The following is a 22848-nucleotide window of genomic DNA, read 5'->3' on the forward strand; positions in this document are numbered from 1 at the left end:
TAGAGGTGGATCGGGGTTGGGCTAGGTATTTAATATAATGGGTTCTGTGCGGCCTGCATTCCCCAATTCTTTGTCGTAGTTTCCATAATTTTGTTTCTATAAGTATTATATTATCATCATGTTTTGGGATGTTTCATTAGGTTTAACCTAACTTCGCTTATTGAGTGCGTTCCATTTAACAGACAAGTACCCCTCATCACTCTCTCAGTCCCTTTTTTCCACTTTGTATAGACTGAGCGTCACTAAGCATGCAGGATATGGGAATATTGTGTTTCAGTCGGCTTTGATTAAAGATTTGGAAGACAGTCCAGCCATTTCTGTGTTTCGTGTTAAAGGTGACGAAATTCGTGTTAGAACTACAGTGACTTTTGAAAAAGGATGTTAAACTTCGTATTTCTCTTTGGGAGGCATTTGCTCAGCCCTTTTTATTTGACGAAGCTAATTATTACTTTGTTTTATTTTTTAGGTAGCAAGAGTCACACTCAGTTAGATAATTTGGATTCTGATGCAAGCTGCAGTTCTTCGTCAATAGCAGTTAGGGAAAAACTACAAACTAGTGACTCCACCAGGCATAGGAAGAGAGCTTTTGGTAAACAATTTATCAAAACATCTTGATTGATTTTTAGTTGTGAATATTATGTTTAAAGATAATTGTTTCCAATTTTCCAATTTCGAAGTTTTTTTTCCATTTCGTCTTGAAGTTCGGTTACGTTTCCTTTTGAAAGAAAGGCTTTAGACATCACTCCCTATTGGTAGCCCAGATAGTCGCTATTAGATTTATTCCAAATTAGAGACCTTCAACACGTGCATGAACGGCTAGATTATATAAGGCGTAATAAGCAAAAAGGGTAATTTTGCAGTTTCATGTACTTGGCTTTCTCATTGTTAATTCCTGCAATTTGTTTTAGTCATTAAAAGTATGTTTACAAACTTGGCTTCTATAAAATCAAACAGTTCCGGAAGGGGGCGTCGGATTTCCCAGCATTATTTAAAAAGCAATCAGAAATTAAATTAAAAAAGACGTTTTTTCAACTGAAAGTAAGGAGCAACATTAAAACTAAAAACGAACAAAAATTATTACGTATACGTTGGGGTTCACCCCTTCGTCAATACCTCGCTCTTTACGCTAAAGTCTAGTACTTTCAAAAGAGCTATTTAAACGGCCTTTGTGAGTAAGGGCTCATTCTTAAAGAATTGAAACAAAATTCGAACTTTAGTGTAAAAAGCGAGGTATTGACGAGGTAGAGAGCCCCCTCATATATGTAATAATTTCTGTTCGTTTTAAATTTTAATGTTGCTCCATACTTTCAGTTGAAAAAAGACTTTTTTTATTTAATTAATCGTAGAATCGATTGCATAAAGAAAAACTGCCTTTAGTTGATTGAAACTCTGAATTATGTTTATGACAAAGTTTACGTCTCACTAAAAAATAGTTCTGGCATTGGCTGCCGATCGACTGGCAAACCGGAAATTTAGCTAATTGTCAATTTTTTTCCTAGCCAAGAAAATTTCGCGCAAATTTATTAAGATTAATAACAAACATGTTTCAACTATTCAAATAGGCCAATGTATTAAAGCAAATGAATTAAGACAAATGAGTATGGATAGAAAGGGAAATGCAGCGTGTGGCCGTAGACAAGATTGAGTATCTAGTTTGGACCTTCCCCTTCAAAATATGAGAAACTTCACTGGTTAAAATACCTATTAGTGGTTTCAAGAACTAATTCATTTCTCATCTCCCTCGAATTAAGTTTTAGGCACTTGTCCGTTTTGTATGCTAATAAAATCTTGGGCACGTTAGTATTCCTTATATAAAAAAAAGGTAAAGGATACGGCATTAGACTTTACAGTCCGTACCGGCGGTGCTGATCTCCCTTTCTTGGCCCTTCAGCCAGGAAGTGCAATGGGGGGTTGGGGGCCAGCCAACCTGTGCTTTCGCACACCCTTCCTGTTTACCTTCCCCAGATTTCTCCAGGTACCCATTTAGAGCTGGGTTGACTGTGGCTAAGCTTACAGAGTCACGCCACTAACCTCCGTCCCAAACTGAAGAATTGGGTACACTGGGATTCGAACCCGCGTCCTCTTAGACAAGGGATCCCGAATCCAGCGCACCAACCCTCTCGGCCAGGGTGGCTATTCCTTATAATGGACTAAGACGCGCTTTTCAGGGGCTCGTACCTCTCCAAACACACCTTATTAATGAGTACACCTTTGGACTAATTAATGACCTTTTGGAAATGTTTTGGAATGATTTTCATTAGCCTAAATCAAAAGGAGCTACAAATGTTAGGAAAATTAATCTTTAATATCTTGGGAAAGGCTACCAATGTTGAGTTCGAATTTCCAGGGGTCTTGGAAGGGAATGTAGGGAAGATGGGAAATCTGAGATGGAGGGTTCCGGGGGTTGAAAGGGGGCTTTATATTTTGTTTTCTCTGATAAAAAAAAAATCAGTATTAACAATTCAGGCAAAATATTCTAGAAACGCAAAAAAGGAGCCATCCTCGAAACTTGATTGGCTTCGTTCTTTCACGTATATATTCACTGGGTCGATGGAATTTGGAACACACTCCTTAGTGTCCGTCTTGGGGGGAGGGGGGTAGAGGAGTCGACATTTTGTTGATTTAAATTCGTGAATAATTATGGCTAGTTAATGATTTTTTTTTGTCTTAAAAGTTACTTTAGTGTGCCTAAAGTTATTATACCTACAGGTCACATATTCTGGAACAGATCATTTACCTATAACAATGTACCTCTGAATCAGAGTTATCATAGTAGTGATCACTTAGAAAAGAGTAATAGTCTCCCTTGTATTATTATTATTTTTTATGGCACTTGGTATTAACCAAGTGACATATAGCAATCGCCAATTCTGTCGGTCTGTCGGTCCCGGTTTTGCTACTTTAGGCACTTCCAGGTAAGCTAGGACGATGAAATTTGTCAGGCGTATCAGGGACATGATTAGCTTAAATTAGAAATAGTCATTTTCCCAATTTGACTATCGGGGGGAGTGGGGGCCTGGCTAATTCGTAAAAAATCGAAAAAATGAAGTATTTTTAACTTATGAGCCGGTGATGGGATCTTATATTATTATTCTGAAAAATTAGGAAAAATGAGGTATTTTTAACTTACGAACGGGTAATCGGATCTCAATGAAATTTGATGTTTAGAAGGATATCGTGTCTTAGAGCTCTTATTTTAAAGCTTGACCGGATCTGGTGACATTGGGAGGGGAGTTGGGAGGGGGAAACCTAAAACTTGGAAAACACTTAGAGTGGAGGGATCGGGATGAAACTTGGTGGGAAAAATAAGCACAAGTCCTGGATACATGATTGACATAAACGGAACGGATCCGCTCTCTTTGGGGTAGTTGGGGGAGGGGTTAATTCTGAAAAATTAGAAAAAATGAGGTATTTTTAATTTACGAACGGGTGATCGGATCTCAATGAAATTTGATATTTAGAAGGATATCGTGTCTCAATGCAATTATTTTAAATCCTGACAGGATCTGGTGACATTGGGGGAAGTTTGGGGTGGAGGAACCTAAAAACATGGAAAACGCTTAGATTGGAGGGATCGGGATGAAACTTGGTGGGAAAAATAATCAGAAGTCTTACATACGTGATTTACATAATTGGAACGGATCCGCTCTGTTGGGGGGGGGGGTTAATTCTGAAAAATAAGAAAAAATTACGTATTTTTAGCTTACAAAGGAGTGATCGGATCTTCATGAAACTTCATATTTAGAAGGACCTCGTAACTCAGATCTCTTATTTTAAATCTTAACCGGATCAAGCGTAATTGGTGGGGGCAGTTGGGGGGACCGGAAATCTTAGAAAATACTTAAAGCGGTGATATCAGGATGTAACTGGATGGGAAGAATAGAAACCTGTCTAAGATACGTGACTGACATAACCGGACCGGATCTTCTCTCTTTGGTGGAATTGGGGGGGGGGGGTAATTTTGAAAATTGAGGTATTTGTAACTTACGAAAGGGTGACCAGGTCTTAATGAAATTTGATATTTAGAAGGATCTTGTGCTTTAAAGTTCTAATTTTAAATTCCGACCAGATCCTGTGACATTTGGGGGAGTTGGAGGGGGAAACCGGAATTTTGGGAAAACGTGAAAATTGGGGTATTTTTATCTTACGAATAAATGATTGGATCTTAATGAAATTTAATTTTTAGAAGGAATTCATGTCTCAGAGCTCTGAGTCACGATGTCCTTCTAAATATCAAAATTCATTAAGATCCGATCACCCATTCGTAAGTTAAAAATACCTTAATTTTTCAATTTTCTCCTCTCCCTTCAGTGCCCCAGATGGTCGAATTGGGGAAAACGACTTTATCAAGTCAATTTGTGCAGCTCCCTGACAGGCCTACCAATTTTTATCGTCCTAGCACGTTCAGAAGCACCAAACTCGCCAAAGCACTGAATCCCACCCCCTAACTCCCCCAAAGAGAGCGGACCCAGTCCGGTTTCCCCCTCCAACTCCTTTCAATGTCAACAGATCTGGTCGGGATTTGAAATAGGAGTTCTGAGACATGAGTTCCTTCTAAATATCAAATTTCATTAAGATCCGGTTACCCGTTCTTAAGTTAAAATACCTCAATTTTTCAAATTTTTCCAAATTAAGAACCCCCAGCTCCCCTAAAGAGAACGGATCCGTTCCAATTATGTTAATCACATATCTATTACTTGTGCTTATTCTTCCCATCAAGTTTCATCTGATCTCTCCACTCTAAGCGTTTTCCAAGATTTCCGGTTTCCCCCTCCAGCTCCCCCCAAATGTCACCAGATCTGGTCGGGATTTAAAATGAGAGTTCTAAAGCACAAGATCCTTCTAGAGATCAAATTTCATTAAGATCTGATCGCCGTTCGTAAGTTACAAATGCCTCATTTTTTCTAATTTTCCAGAATTACTCCCCCCCAACTCCACCAAAGAGAGCGGATCCGGTCCGGTTATTTCCGTCACATATCTTGGACTTGTACTTATTCTTCACACCAAGTTTCATCCTGATCTCTCCGCCATAAGCATTTTCCAAGATTTTTGCCCCCCCCCCAATGACGCTTGATCCGGTCGTATTTAAAGTAAGAGATCTGGGTTATGAGGTCCTTCTAAATATGAAATTTCATTAAGATCCGATCACTCCTTCGTAATTTGAAAATACCTCATTGTTTCTGATTTTTATGGCACTTGGTATTAACCAAGTGACATATAGCAATCGCCAATTCTGTCGGTCTGTCTGTCGGTCCCGGTTTTGCTACTTTAGGCACTTCCAGGTAAGCTAGGACGATGAAATTTGGCAGGCGTATCAGGGACGGGACCAGCTTAAATTAGAAATAGTCGTTTTCCCTATTTGATCATCTGGGGGGGGGGAGTGGGGGGCCGGTTAATTCGGAAAAAATAGAAAAAAATGAAGTATTTTTGACTTATGAATGGGTGATGGGATCTTAATGAAATTTGATGTTTGGAATGATATTGTGTCTCAGAGCTCTTATTTTAAATCCCGACCGGATCTGATGACATTAGGGGGAGTTGGAGGGGGGAAACCTAAAATCTTGGAAAACACTTAGTGGAGGGATCGGGATGAAACTTGATGGGAAAAATAAGCACAAGTCCCAGATACATGATTGACATAATCGGAATGGATCCGCTCTCTTTGGGGTAGTTGGGGAGGGGGAGGGTAATTCTGAAAAATTAGAAAAAATGTGGTATTTTTAACTTACGAACGGGTGATCGGATCTCAATGAAATTTGATGTTTAGAAGGACATCGTGTCTTAGAGCTCTTATTTTAAATCCCGACCGGATCTGGTGACATTGGGGGGGAGTTGGGAGGGGGAAACCTAAAACTTGGAAAACACTTAGAGTGGAGGGATCGGGATGAAACTTGGTGGGAAAAATAAACACAAGTGCTAGATACATGATTGACATAAACAGAACAGATCCGCTCTCTTTGGGATAGTTGGGGGGGGGGTTATTTCTGAAAAATTAGAAAAAATGAGGTATTTTTAACTTACGAACAGGTGATCGGATCTCAATGAAATTTGATATTTAGAAGGATATCGCGGCTCAGAGCTCTTATTTTAATTCCAACCAGATCTGGTGACATTGGGGGGGAGGAGGAGTTGGTAGGGGGAAACCTAAAACTTGAAAAACACTTAAAGTGAAGGGATCGGGATGAAACTTGGTGGACAAAATAATCACGAGTCCTAGATACATGATTGACATAACCGGAACGGATCCGCTCTCTTTGGGGTAGTTGGGGGAGGGGTTAATTCTGAAAAATTAGAAAAAATGAGGTATTTTTAACTAACGAACGGGTTATCGGATCTCAATGAAATTTGATATTTAGAAGGATATCGTGTCTCAAAGCTCTTATTTTAAATCCTGACTGGATCTTGTGACGTTGGGGGAAGTTTGGGGTGGGGGAACCTAAAATCATGGAAAACGCTTAGATTGGAGGGATCGGGATGGAACTTGGTGGGAAAAATAAGCAGAAGTCTTACATACGTGATTTACATAATTGGAACGGATCCGATCTATTGGGGGGGGGGGTAATTCTGAAAAATAAGAAAAAATGACGTATTTTTACTTACGAAGGAGTGAACGGATCTTCATGAAACTTCATATTTAAAAGGACCTCGTAACTTGGATCTCTTATTTTAAATCTCAACCGGATCAAGCATAATTGGGGGGGAGGGGACCGGAAATCTTAGAAAATACTTAAAGCGGTGAGATCAGGATGAAACTGGATAGGAAGAATAAAAACCTGTCTAAGATACGTGACTGATATAACCGGACCGGATCTGCTCTCTTTGGTGGAATTGGAGGGGGGGGGGTAATTTTGAAAATTGAGGTATTTGTAACTTACGAAAGGGTGACCAGATCTTAATGAAATTTGATATTTAGAAGAATCTTGTGCTTTAAAGTTCTTATTTTAAATTCCGACCAGATCCTGTGACGTTGGGGGGAGTTGGAGGGGGAAACCGGAATTCTTGGAAAATGTGAAAATTGGGGTATTTTTATCTTACGAATAGATGATCGGATCTTAATGAAATTTGATTTTTAGAAAGAATTCATGTCTCAGAGCTCTTATTTCAAATTTCGACCAGATCGTTTGACATTGGGGGGAGTTGGAGGGGGAAATCTTGGAAAAACGAGGAATCGGGGTGAAGCTTGGTGGATAGAATAAACAAATGTCCTTGATACGTGATTGACAGAATCGTACTGGAGTCGCTCTCTTTGGGGGGAGTTGGGGGGAGGAGTTCAGTGATTTGGCGAGTTTGGTGCTTCTGGACGTGCTAGGACGATGAAAATTGATAGGCGTGTCAGGGAGCTGCACAATTTGACTTGATAAAGTCGTTTTACCAGATTCGACCATCTGGGGGGCTAAAGGGAGAGGGAAAATTAGAAAAAATTAGGTATCTATAACTAATGAGTGGGTGATCGGATCTTAATGAATTTTGATATTTAGAAGGACATCGTGACTCAGAGCTCTTATTTTAAATCCTGACCGGCATTAAGCCTCTTATTTTCCTTTTTAAATCAATCTATTGATTCATAGAATTTTGTTAGAGCTCATACCATATGATCTCTTGGCTCTTAGCTCTTCTCGCCTCGTCACAAGTGCCATATGAGCTCTTAGCTCTTGTTTAGAATTAACCTCCCCCCCAACTCTCCCAAAGAGAGCGGATCCGTTCCGGTTATGTCAATCACGTATCTAGGACTTGTGTTTATTTTTCCCACCATGTTTCATCCCGATCCCTCCACCCTAAGTGTTTGCCAAGATTTTAGCCACCCCCCAATGTCACTGGATCCGGTCGGGATTTAAAATAAGAGCTCTGAAACACGATATCCTTTCAAATATCAAATTTCATTGAGATCCGATCACTCCTTCGCAAGTTAAAAATACCTCATTTTTTTAATTTTTCAGAATTAACCATCCCCCCTCCCAACTCCCCCAAAGAGAATGGATCCGTTCCGATTATGTCAATTACGTATCTAGGACTTGTGATTATTTTTCCCACCAATTTTCATTCCAATCCCTCCACTCTAAGCGTTTTCCAAGATCTTAGGCCCCCCTCCCAACTCCCCACAACGTCACTGGATCTTGTTGGGATTTGAAATAAGAGCTCTGAGACACGATATCCTTCCAAACCTCAAATTTCATTAAGGTCCGATCACCTGTTCGTAAGTTAAAAATACCTCATTTTTTCTAATTTTTCCGATTTAATCTTGCAAAAGAAGCCTGGTCTGATTCTGAATGGTGCATCTTTAATAATTAATTATCGACTATTAAACGATTTTTCAAATAAAATGCACATTTATCTGAATTTGGGGCCGAGGTAAGTTGCTTGTATCCCTGGTGTGTAAAATTCAATAGTCCCTAATCGGTAATCCGTGTTTTGGCAATTCGATGCCGCAAATCGTCAACATCAGCTACCAGCTCTTAGACGACGGCTTCCTCGGTTATTTTCTTCTTCAGCGTACCAATACTTGACAATTTGAATTATACTTTTTTTACACTTTGGTTTTTTGACTGTTGTCTGGCGAGATTACTTCTTTTCCAAGTTTGTTCCTGGTGAGAGAATTCTGCCAAAATAACAGGGTAATTTCTCCGATATTCTGAATCAAAGATTGAAAATCCGTGCATTTATCAATGATTCATGCCACAGCAAGATTTTGTTTGTGAATCCAATATAAAACCAAGGTCAAATCATCTAACCATTGATTAAAAATGTTTGTAACCAAGTTCGAATTGATTAATAATGTATAGCTTTCTTTATAGCATTGTCGGGTAAAAAAGGGCCAACTTCCTAAGATATTCATGGGAATTCAATCTGCCATTTGATCTTCTTGACTTTTTCTTTTCTGATATCTGACTGGACCAAAATAATACAACAAAATTCAACAGCTTTCCTAACATTTTATTGATCCTAATACGCCAAAAGGACAATGCACACTCTTAGCAACAAAAGATGCAATTTATTACCCAAGTATTGCGTAAACATTTGTTGATATTCTGCGTGAAAAAAGAACAAACGAAACGCAAGGTTTCAAAATTATTTTAGTTTTCACGATTAACTAAAAATCGAGGGTTTAGTCAGGTGTTTGAAGATGGGGAACTAAAAATGGGATTTCAAAAGAAGTATGAATGTAAGCGTTGTATTTTGCCATTATGATGTAAGTAGTGACTTCTTAGTTAAAAACTAAATGAAAATAGCATGAACGTATTGCTCGTAGTAATCTTGGTTGTCACGATAACTCTGAGGCTCAGGCTGAGTGCTCAGTGCCCATTACGCTGAGTGGTAAGCATAGATGCTAGGCTTCTTTGGGCATGACCAACTGAAGCATTAAAAATCATTAACCCAAATCAAATTGACTGCTTTGACTATTTCTACCATTTTTGGTTTTAAGTTTTTCTAATGTTTACGCCAATTTTCACCTAATTGGGTTGATCAAATTTGTTAGTTAGAAAGTGCAATATTTACTAGCTTGGCTTATAGAAATTAACCAAAATGCTAAAAAGTCTTCGTTTTTGTGTCAGAAGTACCAATACCTTCCGAAATGAAGCTGCTTAGAGGGAAACAATCCTCATCAAGTGCCCGTTTTTGCTACTTATTCTCCATTTTAACCCTCAGAAGACTTTCAGTCAACATTTTTAGATAAAAATTTTGCTCAGAATCATTCAAAGGTCCAATAGAGCTGGCAAGACAACCGCAATCCCTGGGATGATGGCTGTAAATAATGAAAGTCGCCAGTCGTTTGTAAATAGATTTTGCAATGAAAAAAAGGGGGATGTGTCAGATCTTGCCTATTTGATTGGGTCTTAACTTTCAGGAATCGCTAAATAAGCCAAGGGGATTATATACTTTGTTGGGGAGGAGTAGAGTGCTGGTGGCCCAGAAATGATCCAGAAAACTTCTTTTCCCTGGTTATTGACTTCTTACCTGACTACCCGACTTTTTTCTCTTGAACTTATATCTTTGTGTCCGTGATCCAAAAGGAACATATATGAAAAAAAAAAGTATCTGGAGGTACAGGACCCTCAGAAATAGGTGAAAAAGGAGGGTCAGCAATATTTTTGATAGTTTTAGGGCTTATATCCTGAATTCCTGGGCTAAGTAGACCCAACAAATAGAAAAGGGAAAAATGCTGGCTTTGCTTAAAACAGGACCCGGCGTAAAATCAAAAAACTTTTTTTTTGAATAGTTTGAAACAGAAAAATACAGTCCCTGGGTCAAGAGGGACCTTGTGCACAAAAAAGAAAATTAATTTGGTTACATGGGTTTGCTTGGCAACGGTCCAAGAACTTTTTGCTGATTGACTTGAAACTTTTAAGAATCATTGATTGGCTCATTGGTACCAAACATTTAGCTGGGAGGGAAAAGGGTCTCTGAAATCGGCAAAGAAACTTGTTATCGCTGATCAGTGAAACTAAAAACAAAATTAATCCTGAGGCCCCCTTCGCTAAAAAAAAGGCTCAAAAAACTTCTTACCCACACAAATCTTTTATTCCTAAATTTCTTGGACCAAGAAGGCCCTAGTGCACAAAAAAAAAAATAAAACAAAAGAAAGTTTAGTTTTGAAGCTGTGATTTTCTAGTTTTTATTTTGATTATTTCATAATAATGAAGCTCCTAGAAGAATTCAAACACTAAGAATATGCTGGTTCCCAGTCAAAACTAGACATATCAAACAGTTCGTGATGACGAACTGTAAGTAAGGAGCGACCCTGCTCAATAGTAACCAAAACTCCAAAAAACGGAATTTTGGTACCAATAGAATCAAAAGAATTGGGTTTTAATGCTGGTTTCAAATATATAAGTTTCATCAGTTTAGCGTTACCCATCAAAAGTTACGAGCCTGAGAATATTTGCCTGATTTTCAAAAAAAGGGGAAACATCTCCTAAAATCATTGAATCTTAATGAAAATTACTGCATCAGATTCAGCGTATCAGAGAACCCCACTGTACAGGTTTCAAGCTCCTATCTGCAAAAATGTGGAATTTTGTATTTTTTACCAGAAGAAATTCCATCAAGGCACGCATCACGGATGCGTTTTTTGCATTTCTTCTTCTTTCTTTCGTTCTTACTTTCTTTCTTTTAACCCAGTGGTGATCGTATCGACCCAGTAGTCCTAGAATATCGCGAGAGGGCTTATTTAAACGGAAATTAAAAGTTCCAGTGGCCTTTTGAAGTGTCAAAAACAAAAATACTATTGTAGTATTTTGATGAGAAAGTACAAAAAAGAAGTCATCGTAGAAAACCAAACCAAAAGAAAACCATAGTTGGATCACAGATCATATTCTAGATGCTCTAGATTTCATTTAAACTCCCTAGGATTTGAAATTGGCTTTCAGTCGCATATTCTTAAAGTTTCATATTCTACATAAAGTTGGAATATCGTAAGTCGAGTTCACACTTACATAGGTCTCTTGAATGAGGTACGTAGACCCTGCATTCAACAGAGCTGATTGGCAAATTTTTTTTTTTTGTAGAAAAACCTAATTATTATGCTCCATTGAATGTGGTTTCGACATCAAAATGAATACCAGGAGTGGGATGTCAAGATGATCTTGCAACCCCACTAGAATTTTCTATTTGTAAAAGGATATCAGAGTTTATTGAGCTCTAAAGAACAACATACAAATAATATTAATGTAATAAGTTTCAACAAGTGCTGTTGAACGTAATTAAATAATTGCAGGTGCCCATTGAATGCAGAAGGGGCTCCCAGTAGAAGTAACTAATTCGGGAAGACTACCAATACCTCTAGATACCCCTTTGGAGCACATTTAACAATTACCTGTAAACTGAATTTTACTCTAAAGGCCTCAAGTCCTAGCATTAAGGAAAGGGATTTGCTGAATTTGATCCCAATTAAAAAAATTCAATGAAGATGTTAAGAATGCAAATTTCTAGTGCTACTTGACAAACGCTTTGATATCACTTTTTTTCGCTGTTTTTTTTTTCGCACACTTTACTTTTTCTTAACGTGGCACCCGCTACTGCCAAAAACTGCATCACTCCCTATAGAGATGTTTTTCATACAAAATTGAATTCCAAGTTTTTTTTTTCTAATTTTTAAAGACAGTATATACTTTAACTGTATGAAACAAACAATGGAGACAAGTTACAAAGGAGATAATATTGCTTGAATTGTTTTTTATCCCAATATTATATCGTAACTTTTTGAGAATTTTACTTATGATAATAGAAAGTTAAGGCTCAACCTATAACTTAAAAGGTAAAATGTCGGAAGGGGGGGGGGATTCATTCAACTTATTACCGACTTGCACATCTCTAAAGTAAAATATACGATTATATATGGTATTTTTTTAGTTTTAATAGCTTGAACTCTTCAGTGAATAATGTTTTGAATCTTTAGATGAATCAGACCAAGACTGCACTGACTCTCCAGCTTCACCTGCCCCATCCACTAGTAGTGCGGAAGGATCCAGATATCAAGATCGGAATATGCAATGTGAAATAAAGTAAGTATATCCTTACATCTTGTGGGTGCTTTACCCTCTATATTTCGCTATTTCCCTATTTTATCTCTTCTATATCAGCCTTCTCTTTTATCTCGAGAATGTCGTGACCGGATTAATGCCACAAGCCCCTTCCTCCCCCCCCTGTTTCACGCACACACAAATCAACTCTACCACAAATTTCTTCAAAATTTGTATTTCCATGTGAAGATTTAATGGACTATCTCGAGAGTAGTCAGTCCAGGTATATAGCCGTGGCTCTTGGATATCCGTAGACAGTCTCAGTGAAATCGCTTCTATGAAACAAAAAAAATTCTGGCAGACTACTGTTTCACTCTTCGTTGGAAAGTTTAAACAGTTAGGTATCAAAGGGTATGAATATGAACTTCATCTTTATAAATATGAACGTGGACGTGCATTTTTACTTCGGGAAGATTCAAATAACAGGAAAAAAAGAAATCACTTGAAAAGTGGAGGAAATCATTGGAAAATTTGTTAAAATCTTGAAAATCCTCTATTTGTATGATGCACCAGCGCCTAATGATTTTCTGTACTTTGTGTATTATAGCCACGACACTCAAGTTCTGTCGAGAAGTGAAGTTTGGTTAATGCTAAGGAAATAAAACAAAATATCATGAAAGTATAACACTTTATCAACAAAATTATAAAAACTACAACAAAAAATAATGGAAGGGACCGTATTATATTAAATACGTAACCTAAACTAACCTAACCAAATACCAACTAAATATTTAATTAAAATATAGCTACAATGTAGTTTCCCACCGAGCCGAAGCCAATATTGTCTGGTATAAAGACAATGAAAATTGGTTATTGTCTCATGTTTGTGATACAAGATTTTGACTGTGATGGCTATAAGACAAAAGTACCAAATTTTCTAACACATAATTTAGTTTTTTTCGTTCTTATCCCATTCTTGAACCTTGGCGTGGCGATGGATTAGTTAAGAGTTTCTCATTGATGTGTACTCTTAAACTTTGTTTTTCTTTGAAGTTTGACATATGTACAGGTTGTTTTAGAACTGATAATTCCATCCTGATGTTTTTCTTATTTATTGATTTATTTCATATATTTATTTGTATGTGGTCTGTTGAGGTATTACAGCGTTTACTGCTATTTAGAAGGTATGATTTATAAACTAAGTTCATGCTTCCGTAAAAGTTGGTGAGTTTTGAAAATGGTGTAATAAGCGCTTGCTCGTTCTTTTAGAGCTCTCAGTGTAAATTAAAGCTTGAAAATATCAAAACTTAAATGTTGATAAGTTAGTTTTCCTAAAGTAAAAATAGAAATGCTTTTTACTTCACGTTATTATATATATATATACATATATATATATATATATATATATATATATATATATATATATATATATATATATATATATATATATATATATATATATATATATATATATATATTTGGGTGTTTGTTGTGAAGTTTTGAATATGGTCTCATAATTTTATCTCTTAAGTGGTGGCATACGTAAATCTTTCATAAAATTCTCTAATCTTCGCAATTTCTCGCTGAATTGCGCTGTTAAATTTTACTTACATAATTTTGATGATATGCATTCTCATGGGACAAACTTTATGCTTTCGGGAGCGTTACTGATACATTCTTTGTTGTTTTCAACTATTTTAAGAGAGAGATTAAATAAATAAAAAAAGTTTTTCTTTTTAACTTAAAGTAAGGAGGAGCATTAAAACTCGAAACGAACAGAAATTATTCCGTATATGAGGGGTTGCCCCTTCCTCAATGCCTCACTTTTCACGATAACGTTATTAATCCTTTTGAAAAAGTTCCTTATTCTAAATAAACAACCCTTGTGTTTCAGGGGTCGTTCTTAAGGAATTGAGACAGAAATTGAAACGTTAACGTAAAGGGTGAAATAGGGGATAACCCCCTCTCTTTTCCTCTATTAATTTCTGATTGTTTTTCAAATGTTGCCTGGAAATCCGGCTCTCTTTTCTTGGAGAGTTCCCTACACCCCCCCCCCCTTCTCATGGGAGAATCCTTCATGGAAAGTTCCTCTTATTTAAAATATCCCCCCCCCCTGTCATTCCTTACTTACAGGTTGTTACCATGAACTGTTTGAAAAAAGGTACTAGATATGACAAAATAAAATTAGGGATATTTAATGTTGTTGCTTTACTTAGCAAGAATACACTAAATGTCCAATAACCATATAGGTACAACGCAATAATACAGGAAAACCCTTGGACTTGGAAAAATTCTCAGGTTATGTGCCGACCTGTTCAAAGGAGACCCCTTTCCAACCACCGGTATTGATCCAAAACTCGTTTTTTGGTAAATGTGTTTCTCTTTTCTGAAAAAAACAGGCCATGGCTGAACTCCCATATCTGTGGCTTTGACAAATATATGTTTACAGGATACGTATATTCTAGATGTTTTCTAGAGAGCCCGTCCTATATATATATATATATTTATAGGTTTACCCCATTTGTGCCTTCATTAAAATCAATTTTTAAACTGATCCCCATAGCGGTTAATTTATCTTCTGGAAATGATCATTAAAATCACGAAATTTGTAGAATTTAACGAACATTTTTTTTTCATAGTGGTAATTACTTCCGTGATTTTAAAGTGACTAGCCAGTGATGTACAAACTTGGTTTGGAACAATGTCGGTACAACTGGATATTCTGAGATGGCACTTATACCGCTGCCAGCAGAATCACAAATTCGTCCTTGCCAATCAATTGATTTATCAAGTAAAACTTGTGCATAGCTGTAAAACACCTATAAGAGGAATGTGTCTCGATTATGGAGGAGATACTGATAAATAAGGGAAGAAAGAAGCAATAATATAAAACAAGGGAAAAAATGCAAAAAAAAATATTAAATAAATAATAGAAGTAAAGAGAATATCTGTGTCGGCTGTCAGGGCCCCATAGCAACAATTAAATAAACAAATAAAATGGGGTATAGCTTTTAGGTTTACGAAGTGCACTTTTATACTTCGTGTTAGGCCTTCGGACTCTTCGCTGTGTTAGAACAAAAAATTTAATTTTTAAATTTAGGATTCAATATATAACAACAAATGCTTCGGACAAAATGTGACATTTTGTACTGATGGTAGTTTGTAATTGTTATGCTGCCTGATGGGTATTTGATCAGGAAAGACAATTTTTTTTTTTTTTTTTTTTTTTTTTTTTGTTAATTAAGATGTGAACGGGAAAACGGGTAGTATCTGTGAAGGTCAAATTCCTTGTTAAATGTGGTCGGGTTGGGTAGCCTACATAAGATGTGGGGAAGGGCCCTTGGTAGAAGCACTTCCAGAAGACCCAGGAAGAGATGGCGTGATGACCTTGGAGGTGACCACTTTTACCTCCTGAAACTAGCTTGCGGTCGGATGTCATATTTGGAAGCTCCATGAACATGTAAAGGCCCCAACATGAGCAAAAGCATGTCCGGGACATGCGTGAATAAGTCAATAGGGTCGCAATGTGACAGTTTGGAAAGCACTGGTCTCTTTTCTATTCCGGTCTATTGTTTGTTAAGACTAACTGAAAAATTAAATCCTTCCCTAACGTGTTCTGTACACTGTAAATTTTATAAACTGTTCTAAATACTGGAAACAAGCAGTGACTTCAGAGATACGATTCAAGAACGGTTTATTGTTAAGCCAAGACTTCGATATCTAATACAAGCTAACGGTTCGATAACTATTTTGTTTTAATTTGGAAAACACTAAAGGCTAATGATATTTTGGCGCTTGCCTTCCAAAAATACAATAAAAAATAAATCTTGTCGTTTGGACCTGGTATCGTTTTGTCAAGTGGCCTCAAAAACTGGTAATCCAGGGGTTTTGAAACCTTGAGAAATACTATTAAGGGTTATTTCAAAGTATCCTTTTGAAATTAATTTTATTGTGCCGACATTTAAAAATGAATTTTTATTTCATTTTCGGTCGCATAGCGTAACAAGAGCTAAGAGCTCATATGGCACTTATGACGAGGCAAGAAGAGCTAAGAGCCAAGAGATCATATGGTATGAGCTCTAGTAAAATTCTATGAATCAATAGATTGATTTAAAAGGAAAATAAGAGGCTTAATGTTGGTCAGGATTTAAAATAAGAGCTCTGAGTCATGATGTCCTTCTAAATATCAAAATTCATTAAGATCCGATCACCCACTCGTATGTTATAAATACCTAATTTTTTCCAATTTTTCATCTCCCTTTAGCCCCCCAGATGGTCGAATCTGGGAAAACGACTTTATCAAGTCAATTTGTGCAGCTCCCTGACACGCTTACCAACTTTCATCGTCCTAGCACGTCCAGAAGCACCAAACTATCCAAATCACTGAACCCCACTCCCAACTCCCCCAAAGAGAGTGAATCTAGTACGGTTCCGTCAATCACGTATCAAGGACATTTGCTTATTCTATTCACTAAGCTTGATCCCGATTACTTCACTCCAAGTGTTTTTCAAGATTTCCCCCTCCAGCTCCCCCCAATGTCAAAAGATCTGGTCGGGATTTGAAATAAGAGCTCTGAGACATGAATTCCTTCTAAATATCAGATTTCATTAAGATCCGATCACCTATTCGTAAAATAAAATACCCCAATTTTCACGTTTTCCAAGAATTCCGGTTTCCCCCTCCAACTCCCCCCAATGTCACAGGATCTGGTCGGAATTTAAAATTAGAGCTTTAAAGCGCAAGACCCATCTAAATATCAAATTTCATTAAGATCTGGTCACCCTTTCGTAAGTTACAAATACCTCACTTTTTAAAATTACCCCTCCCCCCCCTCCAACTCCACCAAAGAGAGCAGATCCGGTCCGATTATGTCAGTTATGTGTCTTAGACAGGTTTTCATTCTTGCCATCCAGTTTCATCCTGATCTCACCGCTTTAAGTGTTTTCTAAGATTTCCGGTTCCCCTCAACTGCCCCCCGCAATTACGCTGGATCCGGTTGAGATTTAAAATAAGAGATCTGAGTCATGAGGTTCTTCTAAAAATGAAGTTTCATGAAGATCCGATCACTCTTTCGTAAGTTAAAAATACGTCATCTTTTCTAATTTTTCAGAATTAACTCCCCCCCCCCAATAGAGCGGATCCGTTCCAATTATGTAAATCACGTATCTAAGACTTCTGCTTATTTTTCCCACCAAGTTTCATCCTGATCCCTCCAATCTAAGCGTTTTCCATGATTTTTGGTTCCTCCACCCCAAACTCCCCCCAAAGTCACCAGATCCGGTCGGGACTTAAAATAAGAGCTTTGAGACACGATATCCTTCTAAATATCAAATTTCATTGAGATCCGATCACCCGTTCGTAAGTTAAAAATACCTCATTTTTCTAATTTTTCGGAATTACCCCTCCCCCCACAACTACCCCAAAGAAGGCCGATCCGTTCTGGTTATGTCAATCATGTATCTAGGACTTGTGTTTATTTTTCCCACCAAGTTTCATCCCGATCCCTCCTCTCTAAGTGTTTTCCAAGTTTTAGGTTTCCCCCTCCCAACTCCCCCCAATGTCAACAGATCTGTTCGGGATTTAAAATGAGAGCTCTGAGGCACGATATCCTTCTAAGTATCAAATTTCATTGAGATCCGATCACCCGTTCGTAAGTTAAAAATACCCCATTTTTTCTAATTTTTCAGAATTAACCCTCTCCCCTCAACTTCTCCAAAGAGATCGGATCCGTTCCGGTTATGTCAATCATGTATCTAGGACTTGTGCTTATTTATCCCACCAAGTTTCATCCCGATCCCTCCACTCTAAGTGTTTTCCAAGCTTTAGGTTTCCCCCTCCCAACCCCCCCCCCCCCTCAATGTCACCAGATCCGGTCGGGATTTAAAATAAGAGCTCTGAGACACGATATCCTTTTAAATATCAAATTTCATTGTGATCCGATTACCCGTTCGTAAGTGAAAAATACCTCATTTTTTTCTAATTTTTCATAATTAACCCCCCCCCCCTCCCCAACTACCCTAAAGAAAGCGGATCCGTTCCGGTTATGTCAATCATGTATCTAGGACTTGTGCTTATTTTTCACACCAAGTTTCATCCCGATCCCTCCACTCTAAGGGCTTTCCAAGTTTTAGGTTTCCACCTCACAACCCCCAACCCCGCAATATCACCAGGTCTGTTCGGGATTTAAAATAAGAGCTCTGAGACACGATATCCTTCTAAATATCAAATTTCATTGAGATCCGATCACCCGTTCGTAAGTTAAAAATACCTCATTTTTTCTAATTTTTCAGAATTACCCAATGATAAATTCCTTTTAACGAAACAGAACATAATGATAAAATACAAGTTTTCAAAGCTAATCTTGCTTTTTTGGCAGCTTGTCTCAAAGGCCTTTTTGTAACTATTTCAATACTATTATAAATTGGTTTAGTAAAATATTTTGTTAGATCATTTTTAATTAAATTTGAACATAAAGAATTTAGTGAATACTCCCTCAAGTCCCTATTTAAAGAAATATTATTATTCAATATGAGACTAATTTTGATTAAAACACCTGTTTTAACCCCAAATCATTACTAATGAGTGAAGATTTTTCAAAAAGTCTTGTGTGGGAGGGATTATTCAATAATATAACAAGCTAAAGCAGAGTCAAAGGAGTTATTAGAACTATTTGAACTTAATGCTTTGTCTATGTCATCTTTATGCTGGTGTAGCCGTTTTTCCAAGTTCTGATGGGTTCTGCCAACATAGTAATTGCCATAGTCGCATGGTATTTGATAAAACCCTCTTTAGCGTGTAACTAGGGTTTATTTTTTTTTACCGGAGTTTAAGAAATTTGTGATTTTAAAATTATTAGTGAAAACTACACAGGTTATTTTTTGTGCAAACATTTTTTAATTTTGTTATGATTTTTGGGATGCACGGAAGATGGATAATATTTGAGGGCTTATCAGGAGCCTCACATTGTGACATATCTTCGATTGTACGGGAATGTCTCTAGCCTACTGTTAATTATATTATTGGAAAAAGGAATGTGTATCCAATTTATTTCTGCATTTATATACGAATCGGAGCAAATGTTCATGGCACGATCAATAAGAGAAGCTATAACTGCTCTTTTAGCTTATGGGGGGAATAGATAGATATCTATTGTTTTGCGTTGGTTTCCTATAGATAGTAAAGTTTAGTTTATCAGTATTGCGAATAATTAAATCATCTAAAAACTTTAGTTCGTTTTCTATTTCAGTTTCTAGGGTAAACTGCAAATTTCTATCGTAAGTATTGATTACGAACAGTTAACACGAAGATTTTATAGTGGAAAAATGTAGACATGTATGATCCTAGGTGTCCGATTAACAGCTATTAGACAGATAAAAGTTAGATAGATAAAGATAAAAGAAATCTTATTGCACTATGAGATTATGGTGCAATAAGATACACAGTAAATCAAAAGAGTTTTGTCAAACTGGCGTATAGTTATAACATACAATATGAATCAAAAGATGCCATGTGCTATCAGTTATAGAAATAGTATGATCTAATAAGTTCATCTAAGAAACCCCGAAGTTCAATTTCCTCATAATTCCAAAGTGAAATTACGTCATCCACGTAGTGACCCCGATAGACGTGTTTAAAAAGAATAAGAAGTTAATGCCCAATTTTCAAGATTCTCGACATAAATATTTGCCAGTAACCCGGATAAAGGTGCTCCCATGGGTGAACCCACTAATTTACTGATAAAAGGAATCACGAAACTTAAAATACATATAAATCTTATTACACATTATAACTAGAGATATTAAAACTTCATAATCAATTCCTGTCGCTGAAACCTCGATTAAGTGATAATTTTCTTCTATTTTGTTTTTTAATAATGGCTCAGAAATAGCCACATCTATGTTCGTACACATGGAAACAATCTCTTTTCTTACGCTCTGTGCCTAGCAATCGAGACAAACCAAGATTTGGATTTTGACTGTAATGACTTGGGAATGACTTCAAGACGCCTTCCATTCCGTTTTACTCAAACAATTAGATTTATTTTTGATAACATTCCAGACGGTAACTTTGACGTGGACAAGTATTATGTTGTTTTTTTTTTTTACAGGAACGGGTCATTTTCTGTAAGAACCAGTCTTTTTTATTACGTGTTCGGCATGTCATAAACCTTTACCTTTGATTTGTTAACACATGCATATGTATCCTAATAAAAGAGCTGGTTTCACGGGCTCTTTTGTTAACAACAGCTTTTTTGTCGTTTTTTTGTGCCTCCTTCCGCTTTCTCGAACCTTTGACCCAATGGTGTCAATTGTGAAGGGGACATGTGCCTCCTAGGTTCTTTACCCCTCCTTGGTTTTGATAAATCATTTTTTGGTAGTTTATTTTCATTGAAAGATGCCTTTTTTATTTCATTGACAAAAAATAAAAAAAAAAACAACAAAACAACAAAATCCCCTTCCAGGTTTTGAAGAGAATAACCTTTTGCCCCCTCCTGATTTTCGGTAATTGATGTTTCTGATTCGGCCCTCCTAAAACTAAACTCGTGCCCCCCCCCCTAGTCCCCCCTAGCTTGCTATCATGATACACTTGTCCCTGTTGTCTTTTTAGTCTTTATTTTTCGGACGGTTGTAGCTTGGCATTCTCATGGTTTTCAAAATATTAATTTTACTGTTAAAAGTGCCTATCAACTTGGCTATTTTAGCATGTTCCGTAATTTTATCCGTTTTTATCATTTTGTATTATATTTCTTTTTCAGACGAAGGGGTGGTTATAGCAACAACCACATAGTCTGGCCTTATGCCGTAGCAGCTTCTACGCGCATTCAGGTTCTTCAATATAAAGAAATCCCTACACCAAGCTGGCGAGAAAATATTGTATTACCAGATCCAAGCATTGTCAAAGCCGAACTGGTTTGTTCGATTTTTTTTTTGTATTCTTCTATCTGTTTCCTTTTCGCTATTTTTCTTTGATTAACTTTTGCATAGTATAGACGCATTAAGACATAAAAGAGTTTCAGTCTGTAGCCAATGAATGCTACAACAAAAAAAGTGTGCACACAAGAAACGACTAGAGCAATGAAAGAAGGGGTCATATATTTAAAATTTGGATTTTATATGAGACAAAAACATAAATGATTAAAATGTACATTGTAAATGCTACTGAGATTAAAAGCAGTGACTTATGTGCACGACATTGGTGGGACAAAACTAAAAAAAAATTCTTAAGAAGTTCATTCTTGTCTTTGGTTATGCAACTTGAGCGTCAATTTTGTTATTTTTATGGCACTTGTTATTAACCAAGTGACATATAGCAATCGCAAATTCTGTCAGCCTGTCTGTCGGTCACGGTTTTGCTACTTTAGGCACTTCCAGGTAAGCTAGGACGATGAAATTTGGCAAGCGTATCAGGGACCGGACAAGATTAAATTAGAAATAGTCGTTTTCCCGATTTGACCATCTGGGGGTGGGGGGGGGGGGGGGTGGGGGGCCGATTAATTTGAAAAAATAGAAAAAATAAAGTATTTTTAACTTATGAGCGGGTGATGGGATCTTAATGAAATTTGATGTTTAGAATGATATTGTGTCTCAGAGCTCTTATTTTAAATCCTGACCAGATCTGATGACATGGGGGGGGGGTTGTGAGGGGGAAACCTAAAATCTTGGAAAACACTTAGAGTGGAGGGATCGGGATGAAACTTGGTAGGGAAAATAAGCACAAGTCCTAGAGACATGATTGACATAACCGGAACCGGTCCGCTCTCTTTGGGGTAGTTTGGGGGGGGGGGTGTTAATTCTGATAAAATCAGAAAAAATGAGGTACTTTTAACTTACGAATGGGTGATCGGATCTCAATGAAATTTAACATTTAGAAGGATATTGTGTCTCAAAGCTCTTATTTTAAATCGCGAACGGATCTGGTGACATTTGGGGGAGTTTGGGGTGAGGGAACCTAAAATCATGGAAAACGCTTAGATTGGAGGGATCGGGATGAAACTTGGTGGGAAAAATAAGCAGAAGTCTTAGATACGTGATTTACATAATTGGAACTGATCTGCTCTATTGGGGGGGGGGGGGTTAATTATGAAAAATTAGAAAAAAATGACGTATTTTTAACTTACGAAGGAGTGATCGGATCTTCATGAAACTTCATATTTAGAAGGACCTCGTAACTCAGATCTCTTATTTTAAATCTCAACCGCATCCAGCATCACTGGGGGGCAGTTAGGGCGGGGGCAGAAATCTTAGAAAATACTTTAAGCGGAGAGATCAGGATGAAACTGGATGGGAAGAATAAAAACCTGTCTAAGATACGTGACTGACATAACCGGACCGGATATGCTCTCTTTGGTGGAGTTGGGGGGGGGGTAATTTTGAAAATTGAGGTATTTGT

At 37.2% G+C, this 22848-nt stretch overlaps 1 protein-coding gene across 4 annotated transcripts in view; it reads left to right on the top strand.

Moving 5' to 3' along the window:
• The window catches only part of LOC136041802 (KAT8 regulatory NSL complex subunit 1-like), a 65591-nt gene that overhangs the window by 28279 nt on the left and 14464 nt on the right, over positions 1-22848 (top strand). For all 4 annotated transcript variants that reach the window (XM_065726558.1, XM_065726557.1, XM_065726559.1 and 1 more), the window contains exons 6-8: positions 467-589; positions 12395-12500; positions 21215-21368. In XM_065726558.1, the coding sequence (XP_065582630.1) occupies positions 467-589; positions 12395-12500; positions 21215-21368 (383 nt within the window). The remainder of the gene's footprint in view (positions 1-466; positions 590-12394; positions 12501-21214; positions 21369-22848) is intronic.

The sequence above is a fragment of the Artemia franciscana genome, unplaced genomic scaffold (genome assembly GCF_032884065.1).
Source record: "Artemia franciscana unplaced genomic scaffold, ASM3288406v1 PGA_scaffold_38, whole genome shotgun sequence".
NCBI classification, from domain to species: domain Eukaryota; kingdom Metazoa; phylum Arthropoda; class Branchiopoda; order Anostraca; family Artemiidae; genus Artemia; species Artemia franciscana.